A 22225-nucleotide genomic window follows, 5' to 3' on the forward strand; every position below is an offset into this window, starting at 1 on the left:
AAAAACAGAAAAGCATAACAAATTTACTTCTGTTACCACATAATGAAAAAAAATAAATAAACGTTAACAACCATGGTAAGTTATATAAAAATAATATCGATGTCTTGTTTTGTGCCGAAGATTTTTAGCCGCAACGTCCTCGATCTTTGAAGCAATGGTTGACCGTGCATGCACATCGGGTCAGGTACACGGCTCGGCGCTGAAGCGAATACGTACGGAACATGCTCAGTCATTTTTTATTGTAAATATACGTCTTGCAAATCGTCCTCATTATTAAATGCGTAAATTCCATTTTTTATTGTCCACAAGCGTCTAATATCATTGCTATCAAAGGTGTAAATTGTTGGTATCGGATGTGTTCACTTTGTGGGTCTACTTTCTTTGGTATTTGGAACGTCTCTTACTTTTATATCGGACGTCATTAATAAATTCTCAAAATGCCGTCAAATTTCATGATTTATCAGAGTGGCATCATGTCAACTGCATTCTTTACACACGAATTTCCTAGAAAACTTACTTATAGTAACTCTCTATAAAATACTTATTATAAAATTCTATAATGTGTTTGGTGACATTTCAATCAAACGCCATTACTGAACGTGCAAAAATAAAGACATTTTTGTGATCCGTCGAAACTGACGTCACGTCACGTCAGGTTCTATCCTAAACACAGAGATCATATTGTAATATTTCTTAAATGTCAAATTTCTTTCCTAAAATATGTGTTAAATAGATACAATCATTGATCTTAAGTAGACCTTACCGGATATAACGACACACAGCGGAGTCGGTTGCAGCCATCGTAGTATTCAACTCCGGGAGTTACAGGGAATCCAAAACAGTCAAAACACGGTCCTTTATACAGATTTGCAAATATATGGGGATATATTTCAACTGTCAATCAATAATATATATTGCAATAATAACAATATGTTGCGCACATACAAAAAATATAATTAAACCAACATTGTAATGTAACTTATCCAATATATTACAATTTATTGTATTTTAAATTGTCTTTATACTGATTCTATTTAGTTTCATCAATAAATAATGAAAAAAACAACAACAAGATACTTACGGAAGACAAATGGCACAACTGAAATTTGAATGTAAACTTATTTTATACAAGTTTCTTAGTGACCAGACCATCCTGCGATATAAATAGTTATCTGACATCGGCTAAACTTGATTTTAATCCTGAAAACTTTTGATTACAATTCATATTGATTGTCTGTTTATATCCTTCTTAATGGTAAATTTGATAACTCATAATCCCGTAAAAGGAGGAGTGGAACACTATATTCATACATGCGGATGTTCCTGCAATAAGCAAGCACACAAGGACAAGTGCCACCTTCATCTTCGGAGTCATGCACACACCGGCTGAATCGCACAAACTTTTATACGTATTGTAAGATACGCATGGTGACTTCTGTTGATTGATTGATTGCGATGAAGGTGCTTTGTTCAGTTTATCAATTTCATTAACAAGAATAAACCTCAAAATGTAAATCATTGAAATTTAAAAGGAAATAAATCAGTGAAGCAACGATGACATCCGTTGACAACAAGATACTGGCATGCATACAAATATATTTTTTAAAAGATATATGATCGATTTTCTAAACAAAGCAAGAAACGTCTTCATCTAAAATAACAGATGGTAAGTTTCAATGAGAGTTTTTTAGTTATATAAAGGTAATAATAACTCTCTGGAAAGCGTAGAATTGTGTCGGTTGAGCTTCTCGTTTAACATGAATATACCCAAATTGTCGGTACATAAAATGTAACCAATAAATGCCACAAGGCTATCAATTCAATGCAAGAAAGGAAAGAGTTTGAATTATAAGATGACATTTGATCACATTGCTAGCTGGCGGCTAGCGATTTGTTTGTTTTCGTGCTGATGAAGTAGTAGTAGTAGTAGTAGTTGTTGTTGTTGTTGTTGGTGGTGGTGGTGGTGTTGTAGTTGCTTTTTCGTGTGTTTTTTTTTAAAACCTGATCGTATATTAAATAACATATTAAACTTCTCAAACTCGTTATGTGACAACCTGTGACCAACCGGCTTTAGTGTGCACCATCAGGTCGTCAAGGATAAAAAAAAATGTGTATTTGCATGTTCTATATTGTAGTTTCTCGGCTGAAGTGTGGTAAAGTGACTTGAAGTATATCTAACAGCCTCATTAAATTACAATGGCATCGTATTGGCACGTTATTAGAGTTCCGAGATATTGCTTGACAGATAAATATAATTTGATCGTATAACAATTTTGGTTATCATACTTGATTTACGTAACGTTTATATTAATAGTTTCGCGGTAGACCAATAGGATGTAGTATCTTTCTATGACTTGCAAAGCAAAATCCTCATTATTGTAAAATATTAAGATGTCTGATATTTTTTATTTCTATTCAAAGAGTAGAAAACTTATAATCCCTTAAACATTGAATCGACGACTAACTACTTCCCTTTGATAGCATTTTTAAAGCAAGTATTGTTAATTCAGACCGGAGTTTTCATAGTCGCACTAACAATGGGATTTCCTTGGAATGATGGTCTTCATTTGTTTTTGCAATTGTGTGACTGCAATTTGAATGAAGGGTTTGTTGAGTTTTCAACTTCTTGAACCATTGACGTCTATACCAGAGTCCAGGGAGAATCGCAATCAAGATAGTGCACGACATAGTGAAGAAGACACAATTTACTCCGTTTGGGTCTGAAAAGAATTAAATTACTATCGAGAAATATTTAAGTACAATTTGAATATTGAGTCAATCAAACAAATCATAGTGTAGTTAATAGTGAAACGCCTTTATAGGAGTTTTGAAAAGCTAGATAATCTCTACAGTTTTAAAAAAACAGTTTTAGATCATGAAACGTACCTGAGATTACTTAATAGCATGAAGAAATGGTCGGTAAATGACAATACCTTCAATGACGTAGGCTTGATGTTTGTTTCTTTCAGCGGTTAAGATATATAATTAAGCTTACACTCATCAGATAATGCGGCATATTCAATGTATGAAAACTTGACAGGTAAAAAATGGTAAATTATCATGGCATGTGCCCACAGTATAGAGTGTATTTAAGTAAACGCATATCGTTAACTGCAGACCAGAATTTCACTTTGGCTAAAAGACTTAATGATAATATCATGTTTGTTAATTAGACGGCCTAGAGCATTATTTTGCACTATGTTCTATGAAAACGTATATGCAATTGATACATTACATTAAACACTATCGCCTTAGGGCCTCTAACCCGATAACTTCACTCAGCTAGACCAATAATATTCCTTCCTTTGAGAATTATGTTTTTGTGTGAAAAATAAAAATCCTATGATTGTATCTTATTTATATAATTTCAAAACTAGGTATGTCATATTTAAATAGTGTATATGTTGTTGTTGTTGTTGTTTTAAAAAAAGGTAAAAAGGAAAAGACGAGCGTTTACCATACAGAATGAAAGCAGAGGTGTATTAAAAACATAGGATGATAAAATCAGAATAATCGCTTACATTTAATGTGCCATTGAACCGATACCAATGGCGTTGACAATTGCAGTCAATAAATCAAATGTTCAGATTGTGAATGATATACTTCATCCGATGGAGCTCTTGTTTGACTCGATATCTTCAAGTGGCCTCTCTATTTATTATACCTTTGCTAATCATAATACTCTTTCCATCTAACTGAATCAACTTAATATCATTGAGTGTCTCGCTTTTACTTAAACCGAGAGTAGCGGCTTGTAGTAAATACGTACTCTGATCACGGGACCTGGTGTATAGGTCTACGCTATGATTTACCACTAAACCAATTATATCACTGTTTACTTCGCGCATGTGCATTGGTGCTGCAAATTCGTTTAAAGGAACATATATAAACCGAACTGCATCAACCAATTTTGTTTAACATTTGATTGGCTAAAATTTGTAAACAAAATGTCGGGCAAGCAACACGGAACCACAAGTAAGATGTATATTTTATTCTCAATCCTTAAATCGAAGATCATTATTTATGAGTGGAGTATTAAATTATTGTACTGATGTAACGTCTTTGAATTTCAATTATTTTCAGACTTAGTAATCATCACAATATTCTGAATAATTATCTATAATAATAATGTTTAAAGTATGTATATTATAAAATCGTTATTGCTGTAAGCCATGCATGTCAGATGTGGTTTCTGTGCCATTTCATTTAAAAACAGTAGATATATTGTTCTTATGTACTCACTTACAACCTCTATTATTGAACGGTTTTTCTATATTTTATATCACGAAAAAAATGCTTGATTTCACAGTCAGGAATAGCAAAACAATCCACATGTAAAAATAGATGGATTAAAAAAAGTTGAAAATAATTTTGTTAAACTGTATTGATGTGTGTATTTCATACATTATAAATTATATTTGCATTGTCAAGAGATGGTGTAAGAGCTTTTATATGACACTTCTTCGTATCTATCTGTAAGGATATGCACTTAAGGCCATAGCGTGCAATCTTATTGCATCAACAACACTACGGGTGTGAATATGTTTCATGATTTCAAAACAAAATTCAATTTACAGATTGGTCAACATATAATAAAATAATATTTATATTGCTTAATCAAACTGAATAGGGGTTTTTTTTTGGAAATGATTTATTTTCAATTTGACAAGTACAGTTTGGGCACCAAACCTCAAACGGCGTTGCCCTTGTACTACTTATTGTTTGTAAACTGTAGCATTTGACTTCAAATGAAAGGAATATTCCGCTCTCTTTTGGGAATAAATTTATTTACCATATTTTTTAAAGATATATATGAAACACCGCTCTTTCGAAAACGTTCGTTCTGTTTCGGAATGTCATTTCCAAACCTATCATACAAAACCATTTAATCAAAACAGTCGAAAATGTAATGCAACATTATAACATAATACGCCTCCGTTCTAAGACAATCTATGAAAAGCACCTTTTTCGAAAGCTTCTGATCGGTACGTAGCGCATTTTCAGACGTGTCTGTTTCAAGCGATGAACACGTTTGATAAAGCTCGTTTCGCGACGGAACGCCTAAACAATAGCGACGGTTCCCGGTTTCGATAAAGTTCCTTTCGTAACGAAACGCATTTTTGGACGCGTTAATTCCGAAGTAGATTTCGGTTTAAAAGCATTCACAACATGAACGACCATATTTAAATCAAAGATTAAGAGGCGTTTTCGAATTTTTTTTCAACATACCACCCCCTCGTCTCCTGTCATCTTATCGCGGCAATTTACTGATAATTATAAACATGAATATATTGCTTCATGTGAATATTCTACGTGTATTTAATTTAGTTTCGAGTTTTTTCAGATACATCTAATTTATTTAATCTTTACATGACGTCTTAAAACATAAAGCAAATGCACGTTCAAGGATCGGCATTGACCGTACAGTGGCAGAAAACGTCATTCAAATAATACCATCAGCATGTGTTTTGTCATAACTTGCATATATACATACGGTAATAAAGCGGAGACGGAAAGTTAAGAAGAGGTCTTTATGTGTACTGTTTGCGATAAGAGAACAAGTGCCATTTCCTTCCGATGTGACGTCTTAATTTTCTTAAGTATATGCACTTGTATGCGAATATATAGTACGCACAATACCACGTATGTCTTGTATAAAACACTTCCAATAGTATTCATTGTCAGACTCACGCCCATTTTCACTGTCTTAGTAACCCGAAAATTGAAGAAAACGAGAAATTGCCCACACCTCAAATTGTCCATTCTATAGGTTTATTATGTTTGGTTGCTGTGGCAACCATTCGATACGAGGAATAGACACATTTTCATTTTTCATGATGACACATAAATATTCGTAGGTTTGACCAAACTGAGACGCCATTAGAGCTTATGCTCATGCCTCCGCCAATAGTATTGCCGGAATAATTCACATTAAGTTATCATTTAGCAGAGCTCTGAAAACAAAAAATCTTTCAGTAAGTAAGAAAACCACCATTTATTCATATTGTCCCGAAAAAAGCGCTGTTTTCCTATTTAGTCAATAATTTTGGTTCATTAAATGAGTTATTGAGAACCTCACGCATGCGCACTAGCTAATTCAAAGATATACCCGCGGCATTTCGCACGGAACACTAAGAAAGTCAGCATCTATTTTTGGTCTTCTAAACGATTACTTGGCGCCGGGTTGCGCCCGGATTGCCGATTTAAACGTTTAGAACTCCAAAAATAAACACTAACGTCTACTTATTTTCTGACATTTTCGATAGACGAAGGAATATTCTGAAATATCTACCCTAAAGAGATAAAATATTTTATATATCATTTAATAAAGTTTTCATGATAATGATCGTGTTTAGACTTTCGAAAATGCAATATTTTACTCTATTCGGTTGTTTCAGTTGTTGGTGGAACCGTTTATCAGACTTGGTTTTATTTTATTTCTTCAAAATTTGATATATGTTTTTGGTTGATTTTGTGAACTTCTTACGGTTTAAACCTGATCCTGCCAATTCCGTGCTATATTGTCTACCTGTGAAATTGACACTCAAGTAATTTCGAGACACATGAAAAAGGAGAATTATATTATTCTAACATCGACAACGGAAGGCGAGAATCAAAAGTCATTTGTATACAACCATTTTTTTTTTCGTTTGATCAAAATTATCTAAAACGTTTATTGATTGGTCAATGTTTTTCCAATAATAACTTGTTAACAATCAAATCGATTTAATGAGTCAGCTTTCGGACAGATAGCATGCGGACAACAAGTTTTATACAATTGGCTGCTAAAGATTACAATAGTTCACCTTAAGAGTTTCATTTCAAGGTCAGCCAATATAACAATCAAAGCAGAAAGATAACAAGTGTAAATAAGTGCGGTTGTACGCAACTTTGACAGGACTCAGAGTAGGCGGTCCAAGCATGTTAAGCTCCTTTGACAAGATAATTCACACAAGCAACTTCGGGTGATGGATAGATTCGACTACCACAAAGAATGTTTAGTTCACATGATACTTGGTTTAATTATATTTTCTTTAGAACTTGATTTAATATCATGTGCGAATTTTAATAGTTTAAACCCGAGTTTGTTTGTGCACCTGCCATTTTTGTGCTAGTTTTTGCCTGTTAGACAATCGCTTTCTGTTTGCATATAAATTATGTGTTTATTATATTTACCGGGAGGGTATGAAAGAAATGGCAAACTGATTATAACGAAAGTCTATCCAGTATGTATTGTTTTCTGCGCATATCGGACAGCGTACATCTGAAGATCCCAATAGTTCAGATTGAGCGTTCCATTCCAATGTGAGCCGATATAACAATCAAACAAGAAAAAAAACGTATATAAATGCGGTCTTTTGCCAAAAATATCCGATGCTAGACTTAACGCTCAGTTTTAACAGGACTCAGAGTAGGCGGTCAGATAATGCTAAGCTCTTTTGACAACATGATTCATACAAGCAACTTCGCGCGATGGATAATGCGACTTCAATGAAGAATGTTCAGTTCATATGTAAAGGGTAAACAAGTAAATAATGACAAAAAAAGCTTATCCGTTCCATCACTTACCCCTTAAGAAAAGTACATCAAACAAATTAAATTTGAATCTAGTTTTTAAATGAGGTATCGCTGGCTAAGGTTGAATTTACTATTGTTTATCGCTTTTTTCAACGTCTTCGTTTATCTTTACTAGTTTTTGCTTCAAAACTTACTATACAAAAACGAAAAATTAAACAAGACGCACGAATCATGACTTTACAAAATATCAATTTCAACCCGTCATTGTATTGAAAATTTACCACCTTGCCAACGAACGTGAGTTTTGGGTAACTGGAGATACCTAATTATAATAATTGGATGGAGATTTGAAGATGAGTTTCCTTTAAATGAAGACTTCATTATCATGACGGAATTTGGCAGAATACATATAGGAAGTACCGTGCTCCATCTAGATCTGTACTTAATGACAGGGAACGTCACATTAGTTGTAATTTAATCTCTTTTTTGAAAAGCTTGATTTATGATGACCCGTAGAACATGAATATAAATAATTAATATTCAAACTGTACCCCATTATTCCGCCTGCACATAAATAACCCACCGGCGCATTAAAATTCACCAAAGCATTAATGCACTGTCATGTAATTGTCTGTGTGTATAGAGTGGCTTCTTGAAAACCTCATGGGCGAGTCTAAAGTGCAAGGAGAGTTCAATTTTTATAACGACGTAGCAGCATTTTTCGACGTTTATCGTGGGGTAAATGCTAGAAGTTACTGTCGCTATGCGTCCATGTTGTTCTGAATATTGTTCAAAATTCAGAAGAATAAATTGGTATACTATTTCGACACCATTCATTCTGATCGTGGTGGCCATTTGTACCGCCTCATATTCTCGCCCAAAAAAGCTCAGCATGGAATATTATAATTGCTCATCAGAGTATCACGTGATATCCCCGCTAGAGGGTTTAGTTTGTACGTTGGTCTTCAATATATACACTTCATAGCTTTCCCACCCTCCTGCTGCAAACCAACTGTGATGTGTCGAAAATATGACAAATGTCTTCAGTTTGTCAATACTTTGAGCCATGATAGAGTAGAAAAATTGCTTTATCATTGTCCCCTTGTGAACTCTATTAGCATTCCTAAATAAAGATCACTTTCAACACTCCTTGAAATCCTAATATCAAAATGATAAGGTGTCAGATTTACAAGACAGCGTGTTTTAAAAGAATGACGAAATACCCGTTATTCATTTGTTTCTTCCCGTTTGACCATCGCTTTTAACAAAACGTTTTCGCGAGAGTCGTATATACTATGAGCGGTCCTATCCTTAATGGTTTATCATACACTATCATACAAAGTACTTTCCGAATTTGCTTTTAGTTTATGAAGTTCAACAGTTGGAAAGCTTGAGTAAGATGTTTGCGTAAATTCTAATCCGAAGTTTTAGAAATATACTGTCAAAGAGTGTATGTGAGTGCTTTTAATTTAATTTCAAAATGCCAAAATTGACGTGAATGACTATATCAAGCGTACGTGTTATAAATACGAATGTTTGCCATTATTATTTATATACAGATTATGATATACAACTGAATAGGTCATAAACCGTGAATTGCACTATCACTCAGTAAATAGATAAAATATGATAATAATAAGAAATTGCTTCGTCACGGTGAAACAGCAAAAATAAAATACGACGTTCTCATGAATCGCATGCTTATCATTTCTTCACAGTCGTTTATCATACTCAATTGGCCATGCTAAATAAAAATATTATGATTGAACCTTGTTTAGGCATGAAAACTATCTTAATTCAATTAGTTACGCGGAAATTAATTAATAACTTTGTTACATAATGACTTTTATTGTAAATGACAAATTAATAATAATCATTTACGTTGATCAGTCATGGTTTGTATCTTTCTTCTTTCTATATGTAGTTCAATGAAAGCAATGAAATAAAAACTATTATAAACCAAAATCAGACACGAATCGGAGAGGGGGTTAGACTAGTACTTACAATGAGATTTAACGTCTTGCGTTTAGTTTTACAATATTTTGAGAGATTCTTGGCACCATATTTAACTATTTCACTTACTTTCCATTAAACCAATACTATAAAGCAGAGCAATGCCATAAAACACACAAGTATATTTACGGCCATTCCATATACCCAAATACCTTCACTACCGAAAGTTCGTCTAAAATGCGCCTTCTTGTAAGGTCTGTATAAATAATTTACAAAATTATTATTGTTGCGGTTGGCCTTACGACATACACAATTCTTTGTGTTGTGTATATAAATATCGATTTTAGATGTTGTAAAAGTAATGTATAGTATTATTTTTTATGTGCTATAGTCTCTTATAACTCAGACTCTGAGTGGCAATGCATGTTTTAAAGTATATTTATGATGTGATGTATGTATGCTGTATTGATGAGACTTTAATAAACTATCAAATATATACGTTCACTTCTAAAGCACTGAACGTTCATCTTCAGCCATTAAGTTTGCATTTAAACAAGCAACCCCGTGTTAGCTATGTATAAATACTTCATACACATATGACTTGTGACAATATACCTTTGTCTACCCATTAAGCGGTCACTACTGCAATCGTTACGTTTGCTTTTAAAAACGCGAACTCGTGTAAGGTATGCGTACGTTATTCGAACATATACAACTCGTGGCGAAATACGCTTGGCTGAAGTTATGCGATGGTCATTGTTAATTGCCACCATACTATAGTACTTAGCTTTTTTATGACTAGTAGGTGAACGGTCATTTTTATATTCTGCGTTAGTCAACAATATTTGCGACAACAGTCCGTCACAATGTTGTCTATTTGTTTTTGTGCTCAAACTGGAAAATCCAATTCACAATTATTTAAAACGATCACACAATTGTATGATTAACTTTTTACTACCTTATTAACATAACGATTCAAATAATACAGACATGATGTTATGGCCTTGAAGGGTAGAAAAATTGGTCACTTTATTTCCAATTTCAATTAGAATAAGGAACAAAAAATACAAACTGCCGTAACTAGATCTAAAATGTATATTTGATCATTCAGTTTACATGGTAGAATTAAGTAATGAAATGATACCTTAATGACATGGGTGGCCAGGCATCAACATCTAATGTTTTTGCCAATAACAGTGTGTAGATGTTCGTCCCTTTTGCTGACGAATACAAGGTTAGCAAAGCGGATGTGATTTCTAGCATTGTCCTGTTTTTAGATGAGTTTTTTTATCATATACATTTCGATTAATGTTGATTGATCGGTTGATTGTTGATATAACAAAAATGCATGGGAAGTTTTCGTTAAACTTTCAAGAAACAAAAATAATGAAATCTACATGGACAGTGCCACTGGCAGTTCATAAGTCGTGGGGTGAAAGCGAAAAGGTTCCATCTTCTCCTTTGTTTAATGTCACTTAGAACCTTTTCGCATTCACCTCTCGAAGTGTTACTGAACTAACAAGATTTTGGGTTGTGCCACAAAATCTGGCTAACACAAAGATTATTGACTCGAATTAACATTTATTGTAGATTTTGATGACAATGAGCAAAAATAACAATTGTTAATTCTACCATAATACATCCATTACATTTTACTACAGTGAACTTGTAATGGCAATTATGCATCACCTAATAATGGTGACTGCAAAATGTAAAACAAGTGGTGGATCGTTGTGTCAATAGTTAGAATTTTCATCATTAATTGTTTCTCTCCTCAATCAATATCCAAAAAGTTGCAACAGTATAGTTTAGATGCTTCGTAAAGGCCACTAAAATAAACTTGAATGCAAATACGGATGGTGCTATACGCCATCAAACATATTGTAGATGACCACAAAAACGGATGGTGGGATACACTTTCAAACTTATTGTAAATGACAACAAAAACGAATGGTGCGATACACCATCAAACATGTTGTAGATGACCACAAATACGGATGGTGGGATACACTTTCAAACTTATTGTAAATGACAACAAAAACGAATGGTGCGATACACCATCAAACATGTTGTAGATGACCACAAATACGGATGGTGGGATACACTTTCAAACTTATTGTAAATGACAACAAAAACGAATGGTGCGATACACCATCAAACATGTTGTAGATGACCACAAATACGGATGGTGGGATACACTTTCAAACTTATTGTAAATGACAACAAAAACGGATGGTGCGATACACCATCAAACATGTTGTAGATGACCACAAATACGGATGGTGGGATACACTTTCAAACTTATTGTAAATGACAACAAAAACGGATGGTGCGATACGCCATCAAACATGTTGTAGATGACCACAAATACGGATGGTGGGATACACTTTCAAACTTATTGTAAATGACAACAAAAACGAATGGTGCGATACACCATCAAACATGTTGTAGATGACCACAAATACGGATGGTGGGATACACTTTCAAACTTATTGTAAATGACAACAAAAACGAATGGTGCGATACGCCATCAAACATGTTGTAGATGACCACAAAAACAGATGGTGGGATACACTTTCAAACTTATTGCAAATGACAACAAAAACGAATGGTGCGATACACCATCAAACTTGCTGTAAATGAACACAAAAGCGGATGAAGCGTCACACCATCAAACTTGCTGTAATTGAGAACAAAATTGGATGGAGCGATTTACCATCAAACTTCCTGTTAATGAAAAACAGATTTTGCGATACACCATCGAACTTTCTGTAAACGACGACAAAAACGGATGGCGCGATACACTACCAAACTTACTGTAAATAACCAAAAGGAATGCAAATGATTGATGGTGTGTCATGGCTGTAATAGGAGATGTACAAGTCTAAATCCGTTTCAATTTAATTGAAATACAAAAACGGTATGCATTACCTGCTACAACAACCAAAGACCCTTTTATTTGATATCGAACGAATGAGAGACATCGCAATACGAGTCTGCTTATGTGAATATCCAAAACTGGTTCAACGGTAAAACCGATCTGAGGCTATGATCGAAGGCGGGTATACAAGATTTTATTAACCTGTTGCAGTAACAAATCCCTGCTCTTTTATTTCAGACGGGTGTGAGACGGTTGGGCGGAAGTTGAACCAGTTCGGAGATTTCGAGGATGTGACGAATATGTCAGTGAACGACTGGGACTATCGCTGGTCCCTCGGCCAAACCAAGTTCCACATGCCCAAAGTGCATCCGTAAGTCCATCTTCACGGTGTTTTAAAGCAATAGAAACGGTTCCCTTATATATTGTATTAAAATCATTCGAACTCTTATATGCAATGGATTCCAAGAGCGGTTTCCTTGTAACTCCCTCGGAACTTTGGTATGAGCGGATCTTCTTAGTTCTCGCCAACAACAACAATCATCGCATGACACACACTTGCATTAATGGATACAAATAGTTTATCAATAACTTTTTTAAATAAACGAACTCTTTTGTATGCATCGTTTCGTCTTACTCTTTCAGAAAATACACGAACTCTATATCCGCCGATCATATATATTACGGACAAAATTTAATTATTATCGGGCGTCAAACTTTATTTTCGTACCTCGGTTAATTTCGGTTTGCTTGCTTGAAGCAAGAAACACACGCATTATTTTGGATTTTATTTCATAATGAAAATATGATTCAAATACGTATATATCGTAAATAAAACAATCATACAAATAATTTTAAGTTAACAGTACAAGCAAGTGCTTAGATTTGCATTATTGTCTGATATTTGTTTCATTTTTTCTTTGAAATGTGCGTTCTATTTTTGTTGAAAATACCATATTATATAAATCCAGCGTGGTAATTATCATGTTTTGAAAGTTCACAGCTTATCAACTCGGATATTTATTGACAACCGTATTGTTACTGTTCTTTGGTAGAGGACATTGAACCTTTATTTGCAAGGACTACATCTTCCATTTCCCTCAAATTTCCACCACTATAAGGCTTTTTAAGCAAGAGTTGCTTTCAAATTTACAGCTAACAGTTAATTAAGTAGACTGCTGACTGCAAATTTCTATGAATTATGCATAACAAGAGTGAACAAATGGTTACATCAGACATTGAAAGCGTCGCAGTCCGTGGATTTTCTTGAATAATAGATGCATTTGCATAAATTATCTAAAACAAAAACGGTCAGATTTAGTGTGCAGTTTACCATTTCCGAGCACCGCCAAACTATGAATAATTTGCATTTTAATTACAGAATGGTGCAAAAACACATGGAAAGGCTGACTCAAGGCAAGAACAAAGCTTCCGTTTTTGTGGCTCTCTGCGGAAAGACACTGGATATGAAATGGTAACTATATTGAGTGAATACAGCGTTATGTTCATAGGACGATGTATTCTAAACAAAAAAATTTTTTTTTTCCAAATTTGAGCAATGCAAAACAAGCTAAAGGAACGGATTCAGTGATCTTGCAAACCAATGTTAGCGTCCCTGTTGCCAAAATCACACACAGTCAGTGAAATTGTGCATCATAAATACGTAAGTTTATATTGATAAATTTGCTACCACTGACAAGGTTTCGGAATTTCTCATTTGCGTCAACAATGCATTTAACAACAACAACTTAAGTGTTTGAATTGCTCCTGTGTACATAAGAAGCTAATCTTTTATATTCATTTCTCTGTAATGATTTGTTTTATGCGAATGTTAGGATTTCCAGAGCAAATATTTACAGCAAAGTCATCTTGAAATTTGCAAACATCATTCTGTAGTATTTTCTTCTTCAAAGAACTTATTTGTTACTCATGATTAAAACAGATTTTGTATAATCTTTTTATAGCACGCTTACGCACAGATTTATTGGAACCAATGCCTTTTTAATACTCTAATAAATAATTTGGCCATGGCGGTACGTCTTTTCATACGGAAGATGTAAAAATATTTAATTTGCTAGCTTTCTTAAGTTAGATTATACCTTCAAATATTTGTACACTATCGGTCTTGTTTATTTTCTAACAATTTAATCGGTTGGGGTATATTAATGAGACAGTTCTCTTATAAAATGGATAGAAGTAAACTACCATAGGGGGTAGGAAACTCGGGCCTAAAATGAGAGGGTAAACACTGAAGGTGTGAGTTAATTTTCAAAGTACACTTTGAGTAACATAATGCGAAAAGCTTAAGTGCACATCCCTGCAGAACACCACATTACGACTAAGTACTGAGATAATAAAAAGATTCCACTTAAGATCAATGTAAACAACCAACGTTGTCTTCACATGGTGGAAGCTAAATGCTGTGCCTTCTTTATATTCTATTGAATGGCACTTAGAGCTGTTTCGCATTCAACCATCGAAATATACAATATAAAATGATATAAGTGGGAAAGGTTGGTAGACCTTGGCTAATCCTCAATGCCAAATATTTTAAGTGTTTGCGGAAGCCAAGCAAGTCTTTACTCAGTGTATGATTACCTACGGCACGGCTGATGTGCTATTTGCTGAAATGACATGAATGAATTTCACCTGTCACGATGACTAGTCAGTTTACAGTCCTTCAACAGCATGGAATGGGTCTTGATTCCCTGCCATGATTTTGAAAGCATAACCGTCAATGGACTGGATTATATTTTGATTGGTAACAATCATACCTAGGCTCATTAATCTTCTTTCTGGTGAATGAATTAGTCTGGTGTTAGACATTTTGCAATAGTTTCTTAGTCTCTCTGGCAGTGTATGTTTTGCATAACATTTTAATATTTCATTTTTTTAAATAATTGATATGTTTCCAAATGATATATAAGTCGTTGAAGACAAATAATGATGTCGTTTATTGAATTAATTTGAATGTTTTATAACAAGAAGAAATTTTATTTCCTTGTATAAGTGCCTCCCCCCCCCACCTCCACAAAAAAATCCGTTTACTGTACACAACCTCTGTGCATTGATCTTAATCTAGTTGCCTAATTATCTTTTCAGATCTCCGATCTGAGTATCCTACTGTGTAGTTTTGGAGGTTCTATTATAGAAATGGACCCTAAATGACCCTGAGACAATGAACAAATAAACACGATATTGGCCCCTACTGTGACATCAGTGCAATTAGCAGGAGATTCACAACAGGGGATTGTCATGCCAAACATTCATTAAACTAGGTCTTTAAATGCATAATAGTCCTAGAGTACATGCCCACCAAATATTGTTTCAAAATTAATGATTACCAAAGGAATATTTAATATGGTAAACAATCTGAAATGTGTACTATGTCCTTTAATATTCAATTCAACTTTTCTTTAAAGCATCTTCATGATATCTTACTTTTATTTAATAAAGGATAGTAACTCTAAAGGAACTAATGCCGCGATGAATGTGGTTACAAAATGCTACACTTGTATCAGTACACTTTTTGTCAAACGACGCTAAACAATGTGTACCTTGTATCTTAGCTCTACAAAAGGCCACACTTTCATTACAAAAACTCAATTATATACACAAAATGAAAAAATAAATAACCAACCAATGCTGGCCATGACAGGAAAAATTTTCATTACATTTGTTTAAGAAGAGTTGATAATTCACATGTTGTAGGACACAAACAGTAAAAAGAAAGAAGTAAAAATACCATAACGAAATCTGACTGTTTTTGTTTGGAATTGTCGATGATTCAGCAATCCGAATTTTATCGAAAAACATAAAAACTCGCAACGATGTGCAAGAAATGGAATCACAATTGAAATACAATGCTTTTGTTATAATAACTATTGTCATAAAACCAACCCGACTCTTCGTATGAGCCCGGCCTACAATCATAAATATGTCGAAGGTATTTTTAAATGGAAAAAGGGAATTAAATCATAGTATAAAACATGGTTTATGTATCCGAAAATGCATTACCTTTTCCCCTACAGGTTGTTGGACGAGGGGCATGAGGTCATTGGCAACGAATGTGTAGACAGTGCCTGCAGGCAGTTCTTCGAAGAACACAACATTCCTTACACCAGCACCCCTCTTACAGGGATAGAGGGCGTCCTGTATCAGGTATTAAGACGTTTCTTTTATACTGCATAGGTTTTAAGGCACACAACATTTGCCGTAATAGTCCTCCCCTTTTGGCGAGCGTCCTCTAGCACATGTGAGACGTAGGTTATAAAAAAGCGTAAACACGTACTCTTCTTTGCGGCCCGCAACAAAGGTCATGCTTTACCAGTGATAGACGACGCCGTGCATCAGCTGTGTTCTATATATTTAACATAATGTGTACTATGTTTTGAATCGTTCCCTGTCGTACCGCTCGTTGATGAACACATTAGACCATGCACAAGCACACTTCAAAAAGTCATATACAATGTTATTAGCTATCTAGGGTGGTAGCTACGTCTAAGAACCTCTGAAGCAGTTAAAAAAACACAACACAAGAAGGTATCTTGAAGAGCACAGCATTCCAAGGAAGTAAATGTCCTTCTACGTATGATACCTCAGTTGATTTTTATTTTTATTATCCCTTTATACAGCCGTTTATGTCTCATAACAATAGCTGGTCGTTTGCAGCCCTTTCCTTTGCTATATACTATGTACATAGAGTCTTTCCTTCGTCTGTGGTCAAATTTGAAAGATAAATGAACCCATCCATCAGATGTTCAAATAGGACTAATTCAGCCAAATACCAAAGTAACTTTCGTTACAAACGTAACCAAGTTATATTTGACACGATTTTTAAATTCAGGTTTGAATTTCTTTTTTTTCTTGTTTTGACGTGGGAAACACATCAAATGTTTAAGTATCATGAAGTGCTTAGCTTAGGCATAATATCTGTACTATGTACTAGTATAAGATTAAAATTGTTCTTTTTTTCAGGCCACGGATGGTACTCCAATAAAACTATACCGATGTGACTGCTTTGACCTTTCTAGGTGCGTAAATTAGTCTGGTTGATAACATAATTATGTCCCGTGCAGTGTCTAAATATAAATTAAGACAGAGAATTCTACATTTTGATGTTATATAAAAGCACACACAAAAAGTACTTAAAATGAATAACGTATTTTTTTAATTAATGTACCATATAATTTTACTATAATCCGTACGATCTCCTTCATTAAATATATATCATCTTTTGCATTAATAACAATTAATGTATAATTTATATATCTATAGCATTTCGTTTATCACACATGCTTTTATGTCGAAAAAAACACAATCTACGCCGATTAATCCTTTGCAGAAAAAATGTTTACAATGTCGTCTGCAATCATTAAGGTTTCAGCAAACAATTTTCACGTTTTCTGTTCGGATGAACACAATTCTGATCACGACTTTGAATGCGCTTCCATGTTTTTGTTTTTGCATTTTCTGACGACTTTATGTAATATCAAAATAAATAAAACAAAGAATGTGCTTAAGTAAGTATAAGTAAGGGAAATAAATATGTCTTTATTGAAATTTCAGCAAACTTTGTGGACAGTTCGACTGCATTTGGGACAGAGGTGGTTTTGTTGCACTTCCGGTGAAAGACAGAACAAGGTAGAATCCAGCCTAAGCGTTTGGTTTAAATATTTATTATTTTAAGAATTTTATAAATAACGAGGTAAGTAGGTGGCCCTTAACGGTTATATCACTTCGCCAACCTGTTAACATTGATGAATTTATGAAAAATGTTTCATTTATTCATCGGAATGGGAAAAAGACGCCATTTTTGTACGATCTAATTAAGTGTCTTGATATGAAAAAATATGGGATCACCACGTGACCCGTCTTGGACCAATTCCGTTGTGTCGGTCATAAATATAAATGATATTATGTTCTCTATTCATTCTATATCTGACCGTTTAGATAGCTCAGTGGCAGAGCGTTCGCCACGGGTGTGGAAAGTCGGGGCTCAAACCCCGGCCGCGTTAAACAGAAAGACGTTAAAAAATGGTACCCTTAGCTCGCTTGCCTACTGTTTGGCATTAAAAGGGTAGTATTGGGAAAATGTTGTTCTTAGAACTGGTTTATGCCAGGAAAGTTGTATCGCATGAATCGGTGTTTTACACCGATCCATTAAAGAGCCAAAAGGCTAGGGTATCGCACCCTGATCTCTTGTAACTCACTCTTACTTTCTTCAAGTCTTTTTATGACAGAGTTGACTGCCAATTAAAGTCACTTCTATCTCATGACAATTATGGCATTTAAAACAAAATTAAAGTCGTGATGGGGTCGCGGCTCGGTCAAGTCATAATGCAACCAATAGACCCAGGCAGACGTTAATAATCTTAAATACATGTAAACAAATTAGTATCCATATATGGCATGAAAAGGGGCGGTTTATGAACGGAAAAAGCATTTGCAAAAACATCGATTTGCCCACATGAAGTGTCCCTACTCTTGTGGATAAACGTGACGTTATGAGGGATGATCTGTAAATTTCATAGTTTTAAAATGAGCATTAATTGTCATCTACCATAATACATAATGGACTGTGTGTCGTATACTACTCTCCAGGTACGCCCGGGTGATGGCGGACTTGATGAAGAAGGACGGTCGATACCTGCTAGATTGCTTCCTTGTGGACAACAGCGTTTTCGGTGGTACGTTCATTTTTAGCTCTACCATATTTTATGTAAGACAATGTTGTACATGTTGAAAGGAATGTATTGGAATTATATACCTCAAATGCTTACAAACTATCTGAGAGACTAGGAAATAGTTTACATTAAGTTTGACCTGGACTATATGTTTCGCTCGAAACTCATAAGTAAATTTTAAACTAAAATAAGTGATAACAAACACAATTAATGGGCAATAGGTAACTAACTTAGAGGTCTGATTGTGAAATACATAAGGCTACATCTTTCATAATAACTAAATATTTGTTTTTTCGTTTACTCTGCAGGTCCTCCGTTTAACTCTGATCAAAACGATGTCAAACAGGCGTTTGGTAAGTATCGGTATATTCAGATTTTGTTTGCTTTAAACATGTATCTTAAACGTTGTATTTGTCACATTTACTAACATTTCATTGAATTAGTACATAATAGTACTAATTCATAACTATGTAGTTCGATATATCATAGTTTGTCGAAGTCCAGTAAACATTGTTTCTTTTCCTACAGGGAAACTGTGCAAAGTGGAAAAGATAGATACCAAAGACGCTTTTACAAAGTGGCAAGAGGCATGGGGAATTGACTCATTCATTGAAGATGTTTACCTGCTCGGAAAGAAATAGCTGCGAGAAAATGAACAATACAATTACATAACTATTGCTTGTATTGATGGGGTAAAAGGGAGTTTCCAAATTAGTAGCGGTGCCTTTTCTGCATAGTTGTATAACAGGTGTTTTGACATGTATTCTGGACTAATCAAGTAATGTCATTTGAATGCAGTGTTTGAATACCCGAGCATAACAGTTTTTGATTGGTCCATATAAACAGTGAAAAGACTCCAAAAGGGTAGGTTAACAGGTTTTTAGTTACGCTGAATGGTAGAAGAAACATAGTAAATGAATGTTATGTGTATGTTTTATATCAAAAACAGGAACAATTTCATGCAATATCATTGCTTTCAGTAATGTATCACTTTCAAAAAGGCCTTAATAGTGCGAATCCCTTGAGTCCAAGCATTGGATCCTGCTCGGCTATTTCCGTGAAACTATGACTTTATCTTCCGAGCTTGCCGGAGATGACCAAGTTGCTCCGATTTAGAAATGCATACATGCACTTAGATTTCACTCATAAACCTCGGGACCACAACCCGATAATATATATATAAAGCAACTGGTCTTACCTTAAACCCCTTCTTAAAATAGCCCTCCCCGATATACATTATACATGTATATTAAAACAATGTACTAACGTCCAAGTCACTAGAATTACAGAATTGTTGAATTAGAAGATTATTTATATAGAACAGTATTGAAAAATAATGGTATTCAAGATTGGGAAAAAACTGAATGACCGTCTTTTCGTTGGAATGCAAATTGTATTATTCTATGTTTATATTGCGCAGTTTGACTTAAAATTGCATGTGGTTTAAGCAAAACCTTGCTTGACTACCATTGAAATTTCTTTAAAATGTGTGTTATTAGTGTGTGTGTTTTTGCAATTCATTTTAAGTGTATGCAATTTGGGCGTAATAGTTAAGATTTAAGTTGATTTTAGCGGAGTTGATAGCCAATCGAAATACCTGGCCTGGCTTCCAAAAGTTTCCCGGTCACGTTTGTTATCAGACCCAAAGATGTTATCTTTCAAAATATATATAATTTATTGTCTTATTTTACTACACAGTACCAAAATATAGGAGACAATTATAAAATCAAATCTTTTCTGTTCAATTTACAATCTAACACACTGTAAACATCGTTTGATCTGCGCTATTAGTTTCAAAAGATATTACTTTTTCTTTTTCGCCTGAGCTAGACCGAGCAGTATTTTTATATTTTAACCTTCATAAATTTAAAATGAGAATTAATATCAGTTTAACTGCTTTGCATAGTCACGATTTGATAATGTAAATAGGTGTGTACATAAAATGTATTTTGTTTTATTTTTACTTCCATGGAGTATTTAACAAAGCTCTTGTTACTGTGATAATATCATATCACCAACACTCACCTATTGGCTATCATGTTTATCGTCTTCATCGTAAAGGTTTCGTTTTAACTTTGCTTTGTCATTACTTTTAATTTTTATGAATAAATTTGTATATATCGTGACTCGTGAGTTTGTGTTTCAATGGAATGCAGAAGCGTGAATAAACAAGTTATCGCATGTGCCTTTATATTTAATAAGTATCTACGTATGAAAGAATTTTCTTAAGTCACAGGTGTGAATTTAAATTAAATGATCCTGTGCTCGGTGGTGTGTAAGCTCATTTGTACTCGCACTCTGGCCCATTCGGCGAGTGCTTTAATAAGATTGTTAGTCATTTAAAGTTTTTGGAGCATAGTGCATAGACAGAATGTAACTCTGGTTAGAGCTACCCTGGCTCATTACAGTACACCATTGTAAAGCAATGTCACACGAGACCCCCATTTAACGTCCTTCCTGGGAGACAATTAGTATTTTTAGTGATGCAACTGGGGATCGAGCATGCGACCCCTGGGCTGATGGTCCGCGGATCCGCCACAACCGCCCTGTGCTCAACTAGCATATTTTACTCACACTGATCTTTCAGCTCAATTGTTATAAATAAGCGGAATGGAGTCAATTTCCACTGTATAAACTACTACGACTGTCCATTTTGAGTGGCCTAGAGTGAGATAGAACCCGTTACCTTCAGAGCAAGGTTCTGTGACCAATAGAAAACTTGAACCCGAGCCAATATTTATATAAATAACGACAGAAACAAGCACAGTAGTCGAAAGATTAAACATTAACCTCGTTTAATGGTACAGGGTCAACGCCAAAGACATAAAGCACAAAACAATTAATTACCAACCAGAAACATGGAACTACAGCACAAATCTCCACAAACAACACAGTACATACATAGTAAATATATACTATATAAAAATAAGGGATGTTTATCAAGTATGAAAGTGTTCCTAGTAATTTTACCGCATGGTGCTTAGGAATAGAGGGTAGTCTTTTTTGGAATGTTGAGTATTCACTACTGGTATAATCTTAATTGTTGACATTTCATAAGCTTAGAAAATATACATGCCGTTAAAACATTTAATCTGCCTCTCCAGGCAACATGACAATCTTGGGAACCAGTCCCATGCAGTACTTCAAGTACTTTGATTTCATTGTCAAGTTATGCTGGATCTTTTAATGA

At 34.5% G+C, this 22225-nt stretch overlaps 1 protein-coding gene across 1 annotated transcript; it reads left to right on the forward strand.

The window, feature by feature from the left end:
- Positions 1-3795: 3795 nt before the first annotated feature.
- LOC128214304 (probable thiopurine S-methyltransferase) lies at positions 3796-21161 on the forward strand. The gene is made up of 9 exons (XM_052920698.1): positions 3796-3975; positions 12590-12722; positions 13731-13823; positions 16381-16510; positions 17327-17382; positions 17918-17992; positions 18953-19038; positions 19344-19388; positions 19564-21161. Exons 1-9 carry the CDS (start codon positions 3948-3950, stop codon positions 19674-19676), a joined length of 759 nt encoding a protein of 252 aa, XP_052776658.1. The 5' UTR covers positions 3796-3947; the 3' UTR covers positions 19677-21161.
- The last annotated feature ends 1064 nt before the right edge of the window (positions 21162-22225 follow it).

This window comes from Mya arenaria, chromosome 13 (assembly GCF_026914265.1).
Source record: "Mya arenaria isolate MELC-2E11 chromosome 13, ASM2691426v1".
Classification (NCBI taxonomy): Eukaryota; Metazoa; Mollusca; class Bivalvia; order Myida; family Myidae; genus Mya; species Mya arenaria.

Excerpts from the sequence above, each read along its gene's own strand:
- LOC128214304 (XM_052920698.1), top strand. The coding sequence starts at position 3,948 with ATGTCGGGCAAGCAACACGGAACCACAA. Across the intron at positions 19,039-19,343 it reads GGACAACAGCGTTTTCGGTG|GTCCTCCGTTTAACTCTGAT; the intron begins GTACGTTCATTT and ends TTTACTCTGCAG. Across the intron at positions 19,389-19,563 it reads CGATGTCAAACAGGCGTTTG|GGAAACTGTGCAAAGTGGAA; the intron begins GTAAGTATCGGT and ends CTTTTCCTACAG.